Source organism: Phoenix dactylifera, unplaced genomic scaffold (genome assembly GCF_009389715.1).
Source record: "Phoenix dactylifera cultivar Barhee BC4 unplaced genomic scaffold, palm_55x_up_171113_PBpolish2nd_filt_p 000254F, whole genome shotgun sequence".
Taxonomy (NCBI): Eukaryota; Viridiplantae; Streptophyta; class Magnoliopsida; order Arecales; family Arecaceae; genus Phoenix; species Phoenix dactylifera.
Genome location: NW_024067747.1, coordinates 411,070 through 433,139, shown reverse-complemented (window position 1 = coordinate 433,139; position 22,070 = coordinate 411,070). Strand labels below are relative to the sequence as shown.

Genomic DNA, 22,070 nt, shown 5'->3' with positions numbered 1-22,070 from the left:
ATCTTCTGCAGCCTCGACACTAACCATAGTCGGCCAATACCGCAAGGGGAGGGCATCTACCTACGAGTCTCCAGCCACATCAATACTGCGCCTCTCTCTAAATAGTTTGGGGAAAAAAAACTTTTTTTCGTAATAAATAATTGAAGGCTGAATTAAAGGTCTCAGTAATTTTCCATTATCCAACTCCCATTCCCATAGGATAACGTGAGGGCCAACAAGTAACTTTGTACATAAGACGGCACATCATTTGCCGTCTTCATAGGGTCCTCTAGTACCGCCGAGCCAATTCATCGTGTTGGTCTTGTGGTTTCCTTTGGTTGTACCATCTCCCGATTCTCGCTCTCTCTCCATAGTCCATCCATAGCTCGTCCTTCGCTCGAATAAATAGCGGCTTTTCTTCCCCAAAGGTTAGCTCTTCGTCCTCTTCCTCTAAACCTAGGGTTTTTTCTCCCCCTTCCCCTTCCTCCAATTTTTAGGGTTTCTTACCTGAATCCTCTTCTTTCCAGGCTAGGGTTTGCTTTTCTTCTCAAGAAAGCGATAATTATCTCGCTTTTTGATCAGATTTATTGGTGGGAGCGATTGGATTCCAATGGATTTCGACGAGTACGAGTACTTGGAGAAGACAGTGGAGAACGCGGAGGCCCCGAAGGAGAAGGAATGGGTGAGTGGGAACGGGGAGGAGAAGGACCGGGGCAGGAGCTCCAAGCACCGGTCTGAGGAGGCGGATCGGGACTCGGATCGCCGCTCGAAGCGGACGAGGTCCGAGGATGATGGTGGCCGAGACCGGGATCGGCGGCGAGAGAGGGAGAGAGAAGGGGAGCGGGACTGGCACAGGAGTGGGAGGGATCGCCGGGAAAGGGAGCGGGATGAGAGGAACGGGAAGGAGAGGGATCGTGATAGGGAGAGGGAGAGGGAGAGGGAGAGGGATATGGAGCGTGACAGGATCAAGGAGCGCGAGAGGGAGAGGGAGAGGGAGAGGGAGCGGGAGCGCTTGCGCCGGAGCAGGAGCCGCTCAGAGAGGAATCAGGATGAGGAGCGAGACAAGTACAGGGAGAAGAGCAGGGAGCGGGAGTTCAAAGAAAAGGAGAAGGAGTTCAGAGAAAGAGATCGTGATCGTGATGCCAGGTGCTCTTTTATCTGCTTTTGGTTGTCACTATTCTTCTCTTTATTATTGTTGTATAGGTAAATTGATTGTAGTTTTAAGTTGAATGGTACTGCTTTTACTTGCTGAAGCGTCTGGAAGATTGACTTTGGATTTTGATCGTTGGTTAGTAGACAATATAGATGCCCTATACTTTATAAATTATACAGAAGTGCACATTGAAAGGAAATATAGGTAGTATTTGTTCGAATATTAGGGTAGCGTTTGCACTATCTTTTGGAGTTTGCTTCAAAGAATTAGTTCTGGTTAGTATTCAGAGTAAAATATTCTCAAATAGAAAGATTCTTGCTGTTTCCTTATCAATCTTATTTGGTGTTTGGCTGTGTACTTATCTCCCTTTTATCATCAAGGGAAAGCTTGTTTTTCTTTTAAAATATAATTTCATGAAGTTGTATGCTTGATGTGGGAATACAGCAAAATTATTTAGTGGCGTCTGGTTCTGTGACTAAGACCTGTCAACAGTTCAATTAATTCTTTTACCAGATGTACTGTGGAGTGAAACTTAATTGAGTGCCGCAGAAGTTTTTTTCCCCTTTTTTCCTATTAAATATATATTTAACATAATGCACATAACATACTAGCCTGCTTTTGTTTTTATGGAAGCCTTCTTGAAGCAAACATATGGAGAATGATGTTTTCAAATCCATGGGAAATAACCTCTTGAGGATGCATGTCATGCATATTCTATGCGTCCTGTTTATGTGGAATGCTGATACATACCTAATTATTTGCCATGTTGACCCATCTTCAGTGACAAATTAGTTATACTAAATATGATTCAAGAGGATAAACAATTGCCCTAGACACTAAGAGGAAATTGTTAAGTCGAGCAAATTGTTTTGCGAGGTTCGGCTGATAATTTGGTCCCAAATTCACATGGGCTAGGTATTTTACCAGTAAACTCCCTCATGAGACGAGGAACCGATTGGAAGAGGTCATTGCATCTTTCTTATCAATTAGAAATTATTTTAGAGCTTTCATGAACAATGTCATTTTGGCCAAAATTTGGGATTAAAACAAACAAGGTCGTACTCGGTTGGGTTAATGATCGTAATAGTCTGCAAATGTTGCTTAGTTGAATTTGATCAAGTTGGTTGGAGGTTGAGTACTGCTATAATGCTGTCAATTAGATGTTATCTTTGAGAGCTACAGTATGTGAGATATGAATCATTGTCAGAAACATGTGTATTGACATCTTGTTGATGGAATGCATTAAGAGGTAATAGCTGTTTGGCAAGTTTAAAACATCCTTCTCCAAAATGAAGTAAATATATACATAGTCATACACATATGTATGCATGTAAGTATGTCTGCATACATTTATGTGTATATAATTCAAACTTTGGAGCCATATAGTTATTGATAACTGTTGGACATCATTTTCACGTGAAGCCCACAAGTGCACTTCTTGGAGATTTAAATTCCTGTTAGGCTGAGTATATATTGAGAAGTCATTTGCATAAAATTCTAAATGCCAAAAGACTGAAGCAACCTGGCTGGAGCATGTTTGCTGATGCAATTTACTTCTCCCTTTTTTGAGTTATGGCAAATATGTAGGGCAGTAGGGGAAGTTCTAATTTAAAGTAGAGGTGATTAGAAAACTAGCTTCTTTTTTTCTTCTTTTCTTTTTCTCCTTCGTTTGGGTTTTGATGAAAACCTATAAAATATGGAATTAGAAGATAAAGGAGGAAACAGTTGACTTAGCGGTGAACCATTAACTTCAAGTGGAGCCAATATTTTGTGATAGTAGATATTTTTTAACTTCTTTTATAACTTTGTAAGCAATTATGTGAGCAAGTTGTCCAACATTTTATATATGTCGGATGAATTATTATTATTATTATTATTATTATTATTATTATTATTATTATTATTTCTCTCATTTCTTTTTAATCCTTGACAGAACTTTTATTTACCATCCAAGGTTCTGTGCCACCTCCACCAAATGATCATAAACATTGACTTATCACTACATATTACAATTGGAGTAGGAGGTGATACCATTGACACCTGTATATAGTACTTCAGTTGCAACACCACCTTACTCCTTGTTGACACCTGCTTGATTCACAACCTCTTTCCTGGGCCAATAAATGTTGGTCTCTAGCTAGATGGTTATACATCCACTTCATTTTTTCCCCTCTCCCTCAATAAGCAATTAGGCACTTTTTGAAAATTTTATGTTTTCCCTGTTTTCTTTTTCCTCCTGTCAACTTCTCTATTTCTTTTTTTCCACATACTCATACTCCTAGCAGATTTTATGTCACTATTCACATGGAATGGTTTCTTGTTTGTGCTGCTACATGCTGCAGTTTCATGTAGCTGCTAAATTGTGTTATTTAAAGAATATCAATATTATGAATATTGAACAAAAGATTCTGGGAACTCGCAGATGCACTAGAGCACTCTTCAGCTGGTCATTCTGGCAACTAAGACTATTCAGGAACTCAGGTCATGGGATGTAAAAGTTCATTCTTATTAGAATTTCTGAAATCTATGAAACTAGAATTTATCTTTGCGAGACTTGGGATGGTAATATTGGAGGATTTGAAGATCAATGGTGATGTTGTGTTATGTTTTTGGTTTTCATCCGCATTGCAACACTGTGGCTGAATTGTATTTGTTCTGTTGCAGACATGCTGGTGAGGGGATTCATAGAAGCATATCATATTTTGTTGCTTTTAGGGGAATGGCTATTCAGTTGACTGCAGGACAACCTGTTTTTTGTTTATATGCAGGGTTCCTCTGGTGGATGGCTTCTAAGTGTTTTGACATTAAATATTTTGTTTCAAGAATTTTTTTTCTTTCCTTGCTAGTAAGGTTTGTCGTACTGGTGCATATTATCTAGTACCGGACGTACCATACCATGTCAGTATCGAACCAAGACTTGGTACGGGAGGTTTACCGAGTCTCGGCATGTTGAACCATCCCCCATACTAGCATACTGACTTTGTACTATCATGGTACTGGTATGGGTTTGGTATGGATATGGCGAATCTTGCTTGCCAGAAAGTGGTTGCATATGGCATTTCCAGACTTACTGAGTTCAAATTTTGTCGTCTCGTGAATCCATAATTTCTGCTGTGTACTTCGAATTTAATTCATTCTAGAAAGGCCTTCTCTTCAAAATTGTAGATTCCTGGTATCCCTTCTTCTTTTGCCATTTTCATATAGTTCCACCAGTTTCTTAAGTTTTTTTTGAGTATATTTGCATTTAGCAGCACAACCTACTAATGTATTCTGAAGTTGCCCTACTCTTTCATATTCTACGAGTGATTGATTTTTCCCCACAAATTTCCAAAAGACTGATATGGTTTTGCCTGTCATGTGCATTTTCATTTATATACCAGGCTAACATGATCCTGGATGTTTCATAAGAATAAATGGTTGTGGGTCATAAATTTTTGGTTTTTTTGTAATTTTTTTTTGATGCGTACACGAGCTTTCTATATTTTCTTGGTGTTATTAGCATGCCTCTATTGTTTTATTTTTAATTATCTGGTCATGATCAATTGCTAGGAAACTTTACCTGATCTTTGTAGGTCCTGTTAGCAATCTGTTTTGCTGTCAATGTAAAATCTTTTGCTGTAGTTTTGTCCACTTACATTATATTGACTGAATCCTTTACAGTGCCTTGCAGGATTATATTACGTGGATCTAGTAATTCATGTTGGAGAAAGAAAATTGCCTTGCAGATTTTTTCACCATAAATTTGGCACCATCATCTTTTTAATAAATTATTTCAGTTCATAAAGAGAAAAAAGAAAAAAAAACTGGAGTCTGGTTTTGTCTTTTGTCCAGATTTGGGCGTTATTCAAAATAAATCTGCTATTCTTGTTCTTTATTTGACATGCATAATCTTTGAATATTCTTTTCTCATACAGGCGAAGAAAAGAGGAAGTGGCAGAGCCTGAGGCTGATCCAGAACGGGATCAAAGAACCGTGTTTGCCTACCAGGTTCTCTTTTTACTTTAGGTTTTTTAATTATTATTTTATTCTGAATATTTCCTGACTCATTTTTGTTCTTACATTTTTTTTTTACAGATTTGTTTGAAGGCAGATGAGAGAGATGTCTATGAGTTTTTTTCAAGGGCTGGGAAGGTCAGTGTGATGATATATTTCATAATTTGTGAATGTCAAAGTGATGGCGCCATTACTGACTTATATAAAATGCAACATAGAAGTGTATATTGCCATTATTTTTTTTCCTTCTGTGTCAAGAAACTAGCAAAGAATCAAAGCACCAGTTTCAGAAGTAGCATTCCATGTAGATTTGAGCAGCCTGCAATAAAAGGAAGCACCGAAAATGAGTTAATACCAGTCCATTGTTCATTAGTGCTTTTGCTGGCTGCATCATCTTATGCTTCCAACACTTGTGAGTGAGAGCTAATTAGTTAGCATCCTCACCTCCAGTTGTCCACAGGTCGACAAGTGAGGCCTGAGGTCTAATTCAGTTTGTGAAGCTATTATATATGCATGTGTATGTATATCTACATACAGAAATATATGTTTCAGGATGGCGTTTGGCCTGTTTTGTTTAAAGTTTTGGATATCCTTGGTTGAATCCTGTACAGCTACATTCTTCCATCTTTGATCCAATATATTTACTATTGTTTAGACCTTTTTTTGTGTTTAGCCTGGTGTTAGCCTGATTTGTTTGATTCCACCACATGCCCAGACTTATCATCTTCTTCCTGATTGCCTTCCACCATCATCATTAGATTCTTTTATCCTTATCATAAATACTAGCACAATACATAATTCCTTTGTATCTCCATGAAAATGACCCTCATAGTGACATTAATTTATAGGGATGCCTCCAGTGCAAAGAAGATGACAGGAATACTGAGGCATCTCTCAATTTAAAACTCTTAATATAGAACATGAGTCCCCTTAAGTGAAACCTCAATTATGGGCACCTGGCAGCTCACTGAGCAGCTCAACCTGTGCGGCACAGTAACTAGGCCAAATGCATACATATAAGGCCACTAGGACTGCATTTTAAAACACCCGAGCAAGGAGAACAGAAAACCAAGCACTGTTGGATACAGAGCACAAAAAAATTGCTACAATACTAGGAATAGATCCATGGCAAAAACAGAGCTAAACAAAGATCTGCTACACACAACCTGCAAATTACTACAGGCCGTGTTGTCTTAATATATTCTTCTACGTATTTCATGTACATGATTACATTCCTAGCCATGCAGTTGTTATTGGAAAGTATTTCTCATTACATCTTTGTAACTCATTATATAGTTAGGTGAGTGGATGCAGTTCAAAAAAAATATTTTTGTAGTGATGAAGTAACCACTTTTTACCTTTCTAAGAACTTACTCTCATAAATTGGCATGAGATTTTATTGGTAAAAATAAATTGGCATGAGATTGATTGTGGTGATCTTCCCCTATCAGTGATATTTTTGTTTGTCATTTTTTAGTAGTCAAAAGTTCATTTTTTGAATTCATTAGTGCACTGTAACGTGACAGGCAATCATATAGGCTGCCTTCGTGGTGCAATTCTATAACCTATAAAGTATCTATATCTGTGGATCCATGTTTTGTAAGTTGAACAAATAAAAATTGGAACATGCATTTTAATTAGACATTCTACTAATGGATTTTATTTGCTATGTTTAGGTTCGGGATGTGCGCCTCATTATGGATCGCAATACAAGACGTTCTAAGGGTGTTGGGTATGATTTCTTGAACCATTATGCGCCAATACATAATGCCAAATCATAACTCAAAGTGATCTATTTAAAACATGGTTTTTAAAGATTATCTCATGAAATTTGTTGTGCTTGATGTTGCCACCACACCATATTAAACACTTCTATCACAGCCATGTAGTTAATTGTTGGAATAAGCCTGGGGCGAGGAACAATTCTTGTTAACCTGTTACATGGTTCTCAGTTAGTGTGTTTACTGCTTAAAAGCTTTTCAATCAGCATGCTCAGTGTGATCCTGGGGTTGTACCCAATTTATCTTCATTTTAGTGATGAGCGAGGGGTTGTAGACTAGGTTCAAGATCACACTCATAGAGGTGCTGGGCTGGCCCGTAGACACATGATCATGCCTTATAATTTGTTTATATTATTGGGATTGGGTAGCTATTTGGCTGGTTAAGCTGTGACTACTTACCCATTAACCTGCTATTGTCTATGCTTGAGCGATTATGATATGAATTGCTTTCTAGGAGTGCCAAAAAAAGAAAATCGTAGATGAGTTGAAAAGATATTTAGAAGAATAACAATTAATGAGTTAGGCTAAATATGCAACTTATAATGATCGAGCGGAATTGTAGATGTGGAAAGCTAGTGAAAATGAGGGACATAAGATGTGTTAAATATGGGGATATGTGGTCCTGTTGAAAGATGGTGACTGGTGAAATCATGCAAATAGTGAGATAGTAACTCCATGTGTTGTTGAATGAGATTATAAGACACTACCATTGATAATGTACATGCCAGGATGGGGTGTGCATATTAAATGTTATTTGACAATATAGGGAAAAATCAAAAAAAAAAGAGGCAGCAAAAGGTGTCCGGACAAGATAAAATAATTATAGAAAACTTGATGTGTTCAAGTGAAACATTATTGGGTTGATCAATAATGTTGTTTTTCGTAATATTTGATGAAGGAACTAATCTATTTTGCAAATGTATGGAGATAAAGATGAATATTAAAATAATAATAGTCAGATATCAACTGATGAGCCGCAATATAAAGTTATGGGAGGTTGAGGGTATCACATATGGCTGTCATCAATGTTTGTGAGACCTGGCTTTTTACTCATTGCTTCAACCTTTAGTCTCTTTTCCTGGTTGGGTAAATTGCAAGTATAAATTAAGGATGCAAGAATGGCAAAAAAGATTTTTGACTTGGGGGAAGCATATCTTGGAGATAATTTGTTTGATATATTCTTATAGATTATTGATAAGGAGCAAACAAATTCGCAGTCAGAGAGTTCTTGTCTGTGGTAGCTTTTTTGATCTTGTCCATTGTGTTTTGTGTATGTGTGTACAAGAATGTTAACTCTCTATACGGTCATTGAATGTAAAAGCAAACATTAGGTAAGAAGTTCCAGCTTCCTCAATAAAATCACAAAAATAGATATTTGATATATGTTTTGATTTATGTTGCTAGACTTTTTGTCAAAGAAAGGAGGGAGATGATGGAATTTACAATAGAATCAAAGCAACTGGATGAAGAGATGCTTTTTGGACTTTTATGCAATCAATGCATATGTTACTAGGCATTATGGGATCATTGCATATGTTCATAGACTAAAACATGGAGTTGTATGATAAAAATGTTAGGCTATATAGTGGATAAGATGTAATTATAGGTTAGATTGCCAAACTGGTTGTGATTATTTGTTGAAGCTTGGAGTTGCACCTCATTAGTTAGCTGATGTATTGGAGAACCTAACATAATTGTTTGGTCATGTGCATGGTAGACCAGAGGAGATTCTTGTTAAGAGGCTGTAACCTGGGCACCTAGACAGCTTCCTAGGCTGTTGACTATCTTAGGATGCCCGGGCTCTTCTCGCTGAGACCATCACATGCATATAAACATGTACATTAGGTTGTGTCTATGTGTATGAGTAGTATGCAATGACACATATTCTTAGGCATATATTCTATACATCTAGGTAACTTATATTTATATATATAGACATAGTTATACATATTATATATAATATTTTTATATTTAACTAATCTCTTTTAAATAAAAAATAAAGAAAATAAGTGACACATGGATGCTAAGATGGATCATCCACATCCAATTGGCCTAAGGAATTTTTAATTTTTATAAAAGAAATAACTTAAATCCTAAAAAAATTGACCTACATAAAGTCTTCCATTCTAAAGCTTGAACTTGAACTCCAGCATATAATAATATGGAGGATTGAGGAAGCTGATCAATCTCTACCACTTACACCAACGCAGTGATGATGTATGTTAGTAATATTTATTTTTTAAATATATTAATCATTTAACTACTGATTCTACGAGCTATAACATATCTTGAAAGTGTTTTTAATTGTATACCTCCAGTATCCATGCCTTAAGGCATGTTAAAATATTTAATTGTGGAAACTTTATGAAAAATATAAGAATGTAATTGAAGAAATTGAGTTAGATTGGTTGAAATTGTTTTTGGACCTTTAGTGGGCACTTTATCTTCCTTTTCTTTTTGTTTAATCGTTGTTATCACTATATTTGTAACAGTTTATTTGAAAGCAAGTAGTACAGTTATATCTCTATATCTCTGTCTGTTTTCTACTTCTTTCTAGGTTTTTCAAAATTTATGTTCTTCTCAAGCTGTTAACTGTCTTTCCACTGATACTTGATCATGCAACTGTAGGCATTCGGATTTTAGGTGATTGATAATAAAAAATGCTCATCTTACCAAAAAAGAAAGTAAAAATTCGGTAATGCTCAGATCTGCAGTGTGCAATTGGTTATGTGGATGGTACTAGCATTTACTGATTGAGCTATATATGCACAAAGATGTTGTTGTTGCTGGATCACACTAATGAGTTGGAACAACTCTGACTGGAATCATATTTATTGGGAGAATAAAAATTTGCATTTGGCACATGGATGCGAATATAGCAACTCACTGAAACTAGCTGATTCTCTGTAAACTGCTTTTTTCGTGTAGTCTCTTGCATGCAGCACATTAGTTTTTCATTCCCCTTCTCTTGATAGTAGACATTTGGGTTGTGCTTGGCTGATGCATTTCGTTTACTAAAAAAAAAACTATGTCATTTTGGGAACTTATACTGAGTATTCCATTAGTTCTAAACTTCTAATTTTACAAGAACTTTATAGATACACATTTTGATACTTTAGTCATTCCATACCCAATTTTTCTAACAAAACACAAGGCAGTGAAAGCTGATCTTTCCATCTATTTGAATTAGCCTAACTGCTATAGCTTTCAACTCCAATCCTCTCTATTTATTCTTTGAACGTATTTCACCTGAAACTGATTGCCAGAACTAGAGAAGTGTTAAAGAACTCTTCAACGGATTTTTCTTCAATATCTTTCTCCAAAGAAAAGAATCTTATATGCTCTACAGATTACACCTATTAAACTAGAAGAAACAGTGGTGGAACCAGTTAAAAAAACCAAACCTGGCATATTTTAGGCCAGCCTACCTCTTAGGTTAAAATTTTTGAAGTTTGTGGCCCATTGTCTCACATTTGTTTTCTCTAGGCACCTAAATCAATTCTAAATTGCGTATGCAGATGTATTGAGTTTAATGATGCAATGTCTTTTATATCCCCTGATACACCTATTCGTTTTGTAATTGGAGCAGATCTTCTTTTCCTATATCATTTAGCGTTTGTAAGCTTTTGTTGCAGATATATTGAGTTTTATGATGCCATGTCAGTTCCGATGGCGATAGCTCTCTCTGGCCAGCTGCTTAATGGCCAACCGGTTATGGTTAAGCCTTCAGAGGCTGAGAAGAATTTAGTGCAGTCAAATACGACCGGAGCAGCCGGTGGGCTTATTGGGCCTTATTCTGGTGGGGCTAGAAGATTGTATGTTGGTAATCTTCATTTCAACATGACAGAAGGTCAGCTTCGACAGGTATATTGAATCTTTGAACTTTGACCACTGAACTATAATCAGTGCAATTCTTCTGTTGTGTTGTTGATGAACATTAATAGCTCTATCTCTTGTCCTATTAACTGCATTCAGTTGTATCCATAGTAAATATTGCAGTTTACTTTGCATCTTGGTTTATTGAATTTGTCTTGGAGTGAATGTTAGTCTGAATTTTATTTCTGTTGGGGATTTTCTGGATTAAAATGTTTCTAAGTTTGCTGTTGGAACTTCCATTATTGGTTTAATAAAATAAATTTTGTACTTGAGTGTTGCAAAGTTTATTATGGTGCTGCCTATCTCATGTCTCTATTTAATTATTGATAATGACAATTCAGCTATTATTTGCCGCCCATCAGATGATGATGGATTTTAGCGGTTACTGTTTCTCAATTATGCTCTAAGTTCTTGATGAAGTTAGATAATTGCTTTTACTTCTCAACTAATTTATGCACATGTTTGATTTCTTGACTTGTTGGCTAGTTTCCAACCGTACGGGTTTTAGATAACTACCATAGTGGGTAGTTGTTTGCTTGACTGATGTTGAAGAGATTGCCATCGGTCAGTTGAAAGTTATCAATCCTCTTGATTGCTAGTGTACAGTGATGCTCAGATTACGGTTGGGTGCAAATTGTTGAAATCTTGATACACATGCCTTTAGCCATTTTTGTGTGCTCTTTACCGTATTGAGTTGAATTGCTTACCTTCAGTCAAAATTCTAGTTAAAGTTTCAATAATTGAACATCTTACAGCAATATATGATTAGGAAGTTCAAGGTTAAACCAATTCTGGATCTTAGATAATTAAGATTAAAAAGTGCTAGGCCATTTGTTTAATCCGTGTGGGATGCAGCCTTAGCGACAAGGGTTGAGGCTTTTGATTTGCGGGGAGAGAGAGAATAAATAGGAGAATAAGAAGAAAAGAAAGAGGAGAGAGAGAGGATAGGAAAGTGGAATTCTCCACAGGAAGATATTTCTAGATTCAAAAGTCAATCATTATAATAAACTTGGGAATTTCTAGCCTAACAAGCCAGATTGTTTTTAGTTTGTTGAAAATTGGATTAGCTTGGCTTGGCCTGACCGAAGTGTCATACATATCTTAGAATCTTAGTCACTCTGAATGCTAGCTAGACCGTCCAACTTTTAGGTATCTGCAGACCTATCCTCCTGCCTTCAAGTCTCTTGCTGCTGCCATATGCAAATGGTTGCTTGCTGCCCCCCATTGACTTGTCATCGACATTGTAATGACATAGGACCTTACCCAAATTGGGTAAGGTCCTATGTCATTACAATGTCGATGACAAGTCAATGGGGGGCAGCAAGCATAGGACCTTACCCAAAGGTCCTATGTCATTACAATGTCGATGAGAAAGGTCCTATGTCATTACAATGTCGATGACAAGTCAATGGGGGGCAGCAAGCAACCATTTGCATGTGGCAGAGCACAGTCCTCCTGTTTAAGCCTTATCCTCCAAAAGAAAGGATCCAATCAGAAATGCCATGACTTTCTTGTGGTTAGCCACAGAAGGGTTTGTGCTGTAATATTCCCATAGCGGCATATGGGTTGCGGGCTCGGTTGGCTTTGATACCAATTGTAATAATCTAGGACATCACCGAAAAGGTCTAGCCATAAGGTTGTTATTTGGGGTCCTTCTCTTTGTTTAAGTATCCAAGGTCTCCCCAATGTGTACCTGATATAGTACTAAACACACTCTCACAGATCCATATAGGTATCTCTCTCTCTCTGCCTCCAAATTTGTTACTGGCGTACCTGTCTCCCTTCTCTCTCTCTCTTACTCTCCTACCTTGCTTCCATCTCTAAACTAGCCTCTGGCACCCTTTTCTTCCCTCCACGCTCTCTTGCCTGCCCTACCTTGTTGGTGCCTCCTGATCTATTGCCTGCACCCTCTCTCTCTCTCTCTCTCTCTCTCTCTCTCTCTCTCTCTCTCTCCCCCCCCCCTCTCTTCCCCTTCTCCCTCTCCCTTCCTCCTTACCTCCTTACGATCTTTGAGTTGCTGAAGACTTTCCTTCCTCCTTTTCTCTATCTCCAGTTTGGCTAGGTTTGCATCACTGAGATGCAAACGCCAAGTTCGGTTGGATGATGGGCAAGTTAGGCCCAAGGCCGGGCTGAACTAAGGCCAGCAACTTAGGACTACATGCTAGGCAATGACCCAGTAGGAGTCTGGCCCAGCCTGGTTAACATCCAGGTTTACATAATACTCTAATATTTAGGTCTCACTTTAGTCCATATAAGAAACAAAATTTTTGGATTCCAGAAGATAATCCAATTAAATCCGAACGTTCTTATTCCAACCTGTTCTTGAGCTAGGATTAAGTCAATCAGGAGCTTTCCTATTAGAAAGATTTCAAATTTTAAGGAGCTTTAAATTAAGATTTTCTAGACATTTTCCTTATCTTGAGATTTTAGCTCAGTCTGCAAATATGTGTGTAAAATAACATAAATCTAGTTTGATGTTAAATTGTCCTTGAGAGCTTGGTTTGAAAGATTTCCAGAAGTGGTTGTCATTTGGATGAAGAATTTAGGTTATTATTTTATTTGATGTAATACTCTTTACCATGTTCTTACGTTGGACTCACGATGTGGTACTGAGCCCTTGGAGGATTAAAGAATTGTTTAATGAGTTTTCTGGTAAGGCCTTTCATATTAAGTTGTTTACAGATAAATATTTTCGTGGTGTCAAATAGACAAATGAACTAAAGGAGCTGATGTGTGTTGAGGGAATATCGGCATTTATGCACTGTTAGATATTATGATGCTTGGAGATATGCTGCTCGACACTGTTGACCCTGATATGAAGCCTACGGTGGACCTTTATTAAATCGTCGTAGGATTTTTGAATTGTGGAAATTGGTTTGTCATAATCATTTGTCTCGATATCTCATTTGTAATTTTTTAACTTGTAAGTCAAGCTACTTGTGCACCAAGGAAATCTCATCTGTGTGCGCATATTCTTGAAAGGTGCTCTAGGTTAGGGTATTATGCACAAATGAAGTGGCTATTTTCAAGTTATATTATTCTGATATAATTAAGCATGTTAACAATGGCAAAAGATCAACCACAATCTACTACAGTGTTGGTGTTTCGTGACTTGTGACCTCTGAACTGAGTGTAGTGGCATGGCCAAGTGTATAATATGAGTCTTGAAGCTTTGCTTAGTCTATATGTATACTTGTGGCTTGCAATTCTTTATCAGGTGAGGCTTTTAATCAGAGGTCTATTAATTTTTTTTTGGTAACCTTACATGCGCACTTGCACTTATTGCTAATATTCCAATATGTCATGAAAAAGTATTGTAAAAACTATTATGTTATCCATGGAAAGATTAAATGTGAATTAGTGGCTCCATGCATCAAATATATGGATGACATTTCTGATTTTTGTATTCTGGCCCTTAGGAGAGCGTAACTAATAAAGTGTTCCTGCAAGCTAGATTACCATGACTCAAATTCTCTAGCTTGTGGAAGTTTTGAATGTTTGAAATTGAATACAGAATTTATTATCATTTGCTTAGTTTAATGGGGTACTAGGCATGTTTTTCAATCTTTATTTTTTCCCATAATTGGGCTTAGTTACAAAGTCAACTCATGTATGTATCATAGAAGTGCTCAAACACTTACAAAAGAAATCATAATAATTTGACCTCGTAGATTGTCAGCCCAGCAAGCATTCCGAGTCAATGGAGCCACATAGTCCATGCTTTCCAGTTTCTGTCTCTCAATACCTTGCCCATTCTTTCTCTACTTTTTATCTTGCCCATATGCTATCCACTATTTTTGATGACTGATGTGGTGGATGTTTTGAGCTAGTCATTGAATAGAGTGCAGCTGGTTAGAGCCTTTATCTTACAGGAGGTGAAGGATTTTCTTTATCGCGCATACAGCTTTTTCATTTGCATTGATTGAGTTGACCATATCTTTGAAATTTTTTTCCCCAGAGCATTAAAATGTGAGTTTGTTACACCTCATGAAGAAGAGAGTAAGGCTAAAGTTTTACACTTGATTGATAGCATTGACCTTGATTAAACCTTGTTCTTGTGGAAGTCGAGCATTTTTTTTTTTTGATCCTGCAGTTCTTGAGGTGGTATGCTTTCCAGTTGAGTTAAATGATGACTATTTTCGTTGCTATGTTTTTTTCAGTGTCTGGACTTTTTAAGTGCCAGCAGCTGCTGCTTGTTCTTTTGTAAATAATGTCGATCATAAACATGCAACCACATGGCATGATTTAACATCCACCATTTGACTGTCCCTTCTGCTTCTACGCATTAAACAAGAAGTACAATGGTGCAACAGTTTCTTGCTTGTAAAGCCTAACATCTCAGCTTCTAACTTTTGATTTGGGGCTTTGATTTTTAATATTCATGATGGGTTCATGCAGGTGTTTGAACCATTTGGTACTGTGGAGCTAGTTCAACTGCCCGTTGATCCAGAGACTGGGCTCTGTAAAGGTTTTGGCTTTATTCAAGTAAGTAGTAACCTTAAATTATTGGTGCTAGATCCTCAAAAACATAATCTAATGGGTTATAGTTCACTGTTTTAGTTTGCACGTCTTGAAGATGCTAGAGCTGCTCAGAGTTTAAATGGGCAGCTAGAGATTGCTGGCAAGACAATCAAGGTAGACTCCTGATTTGTGTGCATTGATTGTTTTTTTTTTGTTGTTATGTAGATGATTCGATGACATCAAACGTTATGCATGCATCTTTACATGTCTTCCATGTATATGTAGGTTTCTGCTGTGACGGAGCAAGGAGGAATGCAAGATCTTGGTGCAAATGCTGGTGATTTTGATGATGATGAGGGCGGAGGCTTGGTGTGCATCTTCTCTTATCATTGCTTTTGTTTTTTACTGGAGTTTGCTGTGTTAAAAAGACAGTGCATAATTCTTTTTTCATTCGTTTTTGGAATTGTCAAGCTATTGAATGTTTATCATCTTTATCTTGAATTGCTCTGGTGATCTATTGTTTTTTTCCAGGCATTCTAATCCTTTTGCCTCATTATATTACCAAATCTTTATAGTCTTGTCACTTCTATACTGAAAAAAAGAAGATATTCTGTGAATGGCTTTGATCATGTTTACAGCATAAAATGCCAATTATGCAATATATGCTTGATATACCTATCAATTGAACTTTGCTAGTGATCAAAGAAAATGTTAGGTTCAATGAAAATCTGTCCAAGATAGTTAAGGAGTTAGAACGGGGGGCTTAGGCTTAAGTGGTGTGGTATGATGGTAGTTCAAAAGGATGCATTGGTGTGAGACGAACCATTGAGTTTATGGCCCAATTTTTTAAGAGCTGGTGCAGATGATGAGAATTTGTTGGTTAAATATTTCGGAATAAAAAGAATACTGTTATGGGGTGTCCAATAAGTTCTTCAACAGAAAGAAATTGGGGTAGGGAATGGTGCTGCTGCTCTATACTCCTCTCTCCAATGTCAGTCCTCGTCCTACCCTTCCTCCTTGTTTCTGATAGTGTAATTTCTGCATATTAGACCTTTGCTGCTCGTGTCCAGAATAATCTTAGCAGTCATAATTGTCAATCAAGAGATTGTAACTTTATTTCCACGCCTGATAACTTTAAAGAAACTCTATTATACAGCTTTAACCTATAAAAATCTCTCTAAAAACTGTACGCATGCCTGAAAATCTATGTGCTGTTGACCTGAAACCATTCAAATTAATTTGTTACACGATATTTCTGTGGTAGCTGCACTGGACCTTATTTTTCCCTAGAGCTTCTCTGGACCTCTCTTTTGTCCTGGATCGGTGGATCTGTCCTTATCAGCCACAATCTGGTCTTAGAACTGTTGACCTTCATAGCACCTATAACTCAACTAATTTATTTTATTAGCTTCACCCATTGATTGTACGCTGGCTTGAGCACTTAAAGACAATCATATTCCCTCAATCAAGATTATCGCTTGGGATGAGATCATTTGGTCCTGTCATCCAAGTGGGGTGGTCATCTAAGAATCAGCTACCAATTGGCACACAATAGATTATGCTGCAAGCAAAGAAAAAAGATCAAATTCTGGTTAAAGTGACGTCTGCATTGACAAGCTAATGATGTGGAAAGCTAAATGCACTTCAGGAGGTGTCTGAAGTTTGGATAAGATGAGGATAGAGAGGTTCTCCAAAATATTTTCTTGAAGCATTATACATAATAGTGTAACTGGTGTTAATTTCATGAGGAACATTGCATCTGCTTTATGTAGAGCCTGTAGTATGCTTTTTCCCCCTTTTAATTCACCAAAAGCTATTGGTTTATTGGATAGGGACCATACAGGAATTATAATTTGCTATTTCATATGTACTTGGCATGAGAATTAGTTATGGTGGCTCCAATTTAGTATCGCCAACATGTTTGTTTATTTGTTTATATAACTGCAGATTGGTAGTAAGCAGAAGTAAATAGTTGCACTAATGTTCAGTTACAATATTTAGGATATTTTTTTGCATGTAATTGTGATGACACACCTAGCAAGTATAAAATGACTTGTCCTGATCTTAGTGGCTTAAAGGTGGAGCGAGTGCAGAATCAGATTAGGAGTGGCATTATGGAAGCATCTTTAAAATGATGTTAAGAAATAGAAATTCGTGGATGTCATCTTTATCGTGTAATCAAGGAAATTGCCCCAAACTTATATAGTTGTTGAACTGTAAGAAGTACACGATAAGCAATTTGGAAATATTACAAAAGAATAAATAGCAATATAACCATTTAACTTGTTATCGTTAGAAATAAGATGTTGGTACTAAGTGCTTGATGGACGATACCATGGTCCTATCAAATGCTTATAACTGGGGGCTGCATTCTTATTTTGTATCTTCTGTTGTTTGTGTTTTACTTTGGCCTGTGCAATGCTTGTTCCTGAGCTATTCTGTATCCCAGGACCACATGGTTAAAAATTAAAACTGTCAAAAAGAATTGAAAAGAGTATTTTACATTGCCCTGCAGTTTCCACTTCGTATGCTGATCATATTGAGAATGCATATTTACTTATTTACTTTTGCCATCCAGGTGCATGATGCATATTGTTATGCTTTAATTGTTTTTAATGTCCTGCCAATGCCTTTTCTATTATGCAGTCTCTAAATGCTCGCTCTAGAGCTATTCTGATGCAGAAATTGGACCGCACTGGAACTGCTACAAGGTTTGATGCAACTGAGCTTGTGCACTTAATTTTTGAATGTTTACGATATAAAGCTTTAGTGTGTATGCAGGTTGTGGTTATATCTCAGATTTGATCTATTCAAAGTTTCAAACTGAAGTTTCTTATCTGCACGCTCTTGAGTTGCAGTCTCTCTCTCTCTCTCTCTGTGTGTGTGTGTGTGTGTGTGTCAGCTGCATGCCCACGAGATTGTGTGTGCACGTGTGAAGACGGGCTGTCTTGAAAGTGACCTAGTGGGGCACTTATTTGATGTCTTATCCATTTTTATGTGCAGTGTTGCTGGTGCACTAGCCACGCCTGCTGTCAATTCTCCCCTGACTGTGCCAACAGCATCAGTACTTGGTGCCCCTCCCTTGGTTGCTCCTCTTTTACAGCCCTCTCTACCTGCTGTCTTAGGCTTACCAGGTTCAGCTCTTCCAGTTGCTTCCACTGCTGCACAGCCTGCTGAAACTCTTGGTGCCCCTAGTGAATGTTTGCTGCTGAAGAATATGTTTGATCCGAATGTGGAGGTTGGTTTAGCTGCCCCTACAATACCTTTTAGCTTTTCTGTTGCCTGTGTTATTATATTAAGGAACCATGATGCTGACATGGTATATTATGTTGCAGACTGAACCAGATTTTGATTTAGATATTAAAGAAGATGTTCAAGATGAGTGTTCAAAATTTGGCACAGTAAAGCATATCTTCGTAGAAAAGTAAGTGATTGGTGTTTGCAAATTTGTGTGTGATTATATTGATACTATTGATAGGGATTTTTGCATTAACTGTATACTCAGTAACTCATTACCAGAAGCAGGAGTATGAATTATACTTATCCGAGCCATATTCATGATTGTTGAATCATGATCTTTCAGCATATAATTTACACATTTTACATAACTGGGAACTCTCTGGGCTAACCTGTTAATTAATGTTCATATTATGAGGAAAGCAGTCAGTTGAATGATAGTACCGCAGTTTGGTTCAAAATGTTTCTAACATAATGTAAGCTTAATTAAATCTAGAAGTTACTAAACAACTATGAGAGGCTAGTGGCTAACATGCTTGTAGTAGTTTGTTGGGTGAAATTGCTCATTGTGGTTGAAACTCTCAGATCCATAACATCCTATGCAAAAAATTCCAGTTGTCAGGAAATTATCTGTATCTCAACATTGCCATTACTTGTTTTCCAATTAAAAATTTACTTTATCTGTCTAACATGGAGGTTTCTTTACTTGAGTTATATCTAACGTACTGAATTGTCAAACTCACCTTATTGTTCGTTTTTTGGAAATAGAAATAGCGCTGGCCATGTATATATACGTTTTGACAGTGCAACTTCAGCCATGAATGCACAGCGTGCCCTCCATGGAAGGTGGTTTGCAGGGAAGATGATCACTGCAACGTTCATGGTAAATGCACTTGCATTCACAATCATTTCTTTTTGGCTGCATTTGCTTGGAATTCCAGACTCAGCTTTTGGCGTTCTTGTTTCAGCTCCCTCAGAACTATGAAGCAAAATTTCCAAGCACCAGCTAAGTCGTTAGAAGGTGAATATGCTATACCAAAGCCTTGGGGGTAGCTTTACTGAGAGTAAGCTGAGAAGGGGCTTGCTTTTTATATCCCCTTCTTGTCTCTTACAATGCCAGCTTCAATGTCTTACATTGCCATCTTACAATATTTAGAGACATGCAGCAGAACTATGGACAATGATTCCTAAAATGCTCTCTTTGTTGTTTTAGAGCTCAATCCTGGTGCTTATCAGCATTCCTTGCTGACCATTGTGGTCTTAATATAGTTGGTTGCATTGTGGTCGTAGTTATTTGTTGTGAATATATTTAGAATAATGTAATGCAAAATATTGTTTTAGAAAGTGAATGTTATGAGCCTGCTTAATTACTGGTTACTATTGCTTGAAGTTTTGATATTCTTCATTTCATTATCAGTCGACCAACTATGTCCTACTTTTATTCAAACAAAAAAGGAAAAATGTGCTACTTATTGGGCTTGTTCCCTTCTGGCAGCTGTATCCAAAAGAACGACTTGATGAGTGAGTTCTGGAGGCATTGATGATCTTTGGAGGGCTTTTGTGCAAGTTGTTTAGTTGATCTTGTCTAATGTATGGGAAATCTGGTAGCTTACTGGTTAAGCAGGGGCCATCAATGTGCTCACTGAAGCTGGACTGGAAGATCGGGCTCGTTATTCTAGCCGTCTTACCAATAACAAAAAAAAGAAGGTAAGACTGGAAGATCAGTTTGCCGGTGATGGAAACGTTTTAGAAGATTTTAGATCCTCGTGAAAAATCTGCATTTATTTATGCAGGGGCTATATGACGGGGGAATCTTTCTTCAAGATGGAATAGTTAATGTCTGGTATGCAACACTCGGTGGTAGTGATTGTGACATCCCATGAAAAAGTTTTGTAAGGCTCAACTGGATTGAACCTGGTGCCTGAAATCTTTGGGGCACAAGGCAAGCCGAGGGCCTCGGCTTCCGGCCTTTATACTTGGTTTTGTTATTGTATTGCTTGGTTCCGTGCTTATTACAATTACTCCGTGAAGGGCTGATGGTTTATGTGTATGGAGAGGATGTTTGGCTTGCAAAAGAAAGGGATGATACACGTCGTGTGTTTGACAGCCATCCATCTCTACGACGGGATGATACTGTACGGCTCTCTGTGCATCTCAAAATCTGCCTTCGGTTGTCTTTCCAGAGACGAAACATAGTAAACCACACCTATTAACATAATCACAGTGGAACGGGAGATTGAAGTTTCAAATTTTGGGTGGTGCATCGCTAAACTTTTAGATCTGGATAATGACCGTAGGGGAAGATATCTATCCTTTTTTTCCTCTTAAAAATTTAAGAAGAAACACAGTCTTTCTTGCTGGGGATTGACCATGTTGGGTTTTCAATTGAGAAATGGTTCTTTAAGATTGTAAGTGCGATACAACTTATGAATCATTTCAAAATCTTAAAACTAATGGTGACATATTTCTTTGTGAAGATGAAGAAAACATAATGGTGAGATGTTAATTTAAACATATTGTCATACATTATTTTACAAAAAAAGGTCTGCACATGTTATGTTCACTATATTGCATATATTTAGCTATCAATATACAGATAAATCATAATCATCTATGAGCATGCCTTGACTTAGGCAGATTGTCTAAATAGGACTGAGACATAGTTAAGTTAGATTTTATGCGTTCCTCAGTTATATAAAGAATGTTAGCTACCGTTCCTCAATTATTTTACATAATCTTAATGAGCATTCAACCAATGTTCCATTTCCAAGTTTTCTTATCTCCAAAACATTTAAGATATTTGAAGTCTTCTATGTTTGAATCTCGTTGACAAAACCTTTGAAAGAATTCTGTACCAAGGAACCAAAGTTAACACGTGCCGGTCCAACCCAAACGCCTGGGTTGTTGGGGTTGATTTGGGGTCCATCGGACCCAACCCATGGTCCAAGCCACAAGCCCATCCGACCAAAAGAAGCAAAATATGGATCCCTGATCTCATCACTCATCACTATCCATCCGTTACGCGGCTGATCTACATCGTACGGAGGCGATTGTATTTATGCCTTGATGGTAATTCCGTTCACTTAGAGGGCCGATTTAGGCATTTTGAACGAACCCTAGTCGAGGAAAGACGGGTAGTTCTAAATACACCCCCCCTATTGCTCAGGGGAGTTATATATACACCCCCCCTATTGCTCAGGACACCCCCCAAAAACCAAAAAAAAAATACCCAAACTAACCTTTAGTGTAATTACCATATTGCCCTTGAAATTTTCTCATACACCCCCCCTTCCTCCTCCTCCGTTTCGTTTTGAAAAGAAAAAAAAAAAACCCCTCAAACCCCCCTTAAACCCCTCCTCCCCCGTTCCCCCTTCTCCCTCTCGTCGCCGGCATTCTCCCGATCTCCGACCACCTCGCCGGCTTCTCCCGGAACCACCTCGCCGGCTTCTCCCAAAATTTTTTTTTTCACGGTTCGTGCTCCGTTCGGCACTAGATCGCCGAACAAAAGGCTTCTGTTCGGCAACCCTCAACCGAACAGATCTGTTCGGCTGCACAGTGCCGAACAGAAGGCTTCTGTCCGGCACTGTTCA

General features: G+C 37.7%; 1 protein-coding gene across 3 annotated transcripts; it reads left to right on the top strand.

The window, feature by feature from the left end:
- The first annotated feature begins 274 nt into the window (after positions 1-274).
- LOC103718908 (RNA-binding protein 39-like) lies at positions 275-20,530 on the top strand. Of its 3 annotated transcripts, XR_605912.3 has the most exons (15): positions 590-1,125; positions 5,047-5,119; positions 5,207-5,263; positions 6,802-6,857; positions 10,542-10,770; positions 15,181-15,267; positions 15,343-15,417; positions 15,529-15,612; positions 17,890-17,954; positions 18,247-18,481; positions 18,579-18,667; positions 19,249-19,363; positions 19,449-19,501; positions 19,976-20,187; positions 20,274-20,530. XR_605912.3 is itself a non-coding variant. In XM_008807916.4 (14 exons), exons 2-14 carry the CDS (start codon positions 590-592, stop codon positions 19,488-19,490), a joined length of 1,743 nt encoding a protein of 580 aa, XP_008806138.1. In that variant the 5' UTR covers positions 275-407; positions 507-589; the 3' UTR covers positions 19,491-19,869. The 3 variants fall into 3 exon arrangements, 2 of the variants coding, with proteins under 2 accessions (XP_008806138.1, XP_038973573.1); XM_008807916.4 differs by lacking the exons at positions 19,976-20,187; positions 20,274-20,530 and adding an exon at positions 275-407 and having other exon boundaries at positions 507-1,125; positions 19,449-19,869; XM_039117645.1 differs by lacking the exons at positions 19,976-20,187; positions 20,274-20,530 and adding an exon at positions 317-407 and having other exon boundaries at positions 562-1,125; positions 19,449-19,869.
- Positions 20,531-22,070: the final 1,540 nt, after the last annotated feature.

Excerpts from the sequence above, each read along its gene's own strand:
- LOC103718908 (XM_008807916.4), top strand. The coding sequence starts at position 590 with ATGGATTTCGACGAGTACGAGTACTTGGAGAAGACAGTGGAGAACGCG. Across the intron at positions 6,858-10,541 it reads AGACGTTCTAAGGGTGTTGG|ATATATTGAGTTTTATGATG; the intron begins GTATGATTTCTT and ends CTTTTGTTGCAG. Across the intron at positions 15,613-17,889 it reads ATGATGAGGGCGGAGGCTTG|TCTCTAAATGCTCGCTCTAG; the intron begins GTGTGCATCTTC and ends TCTATTATGCAG.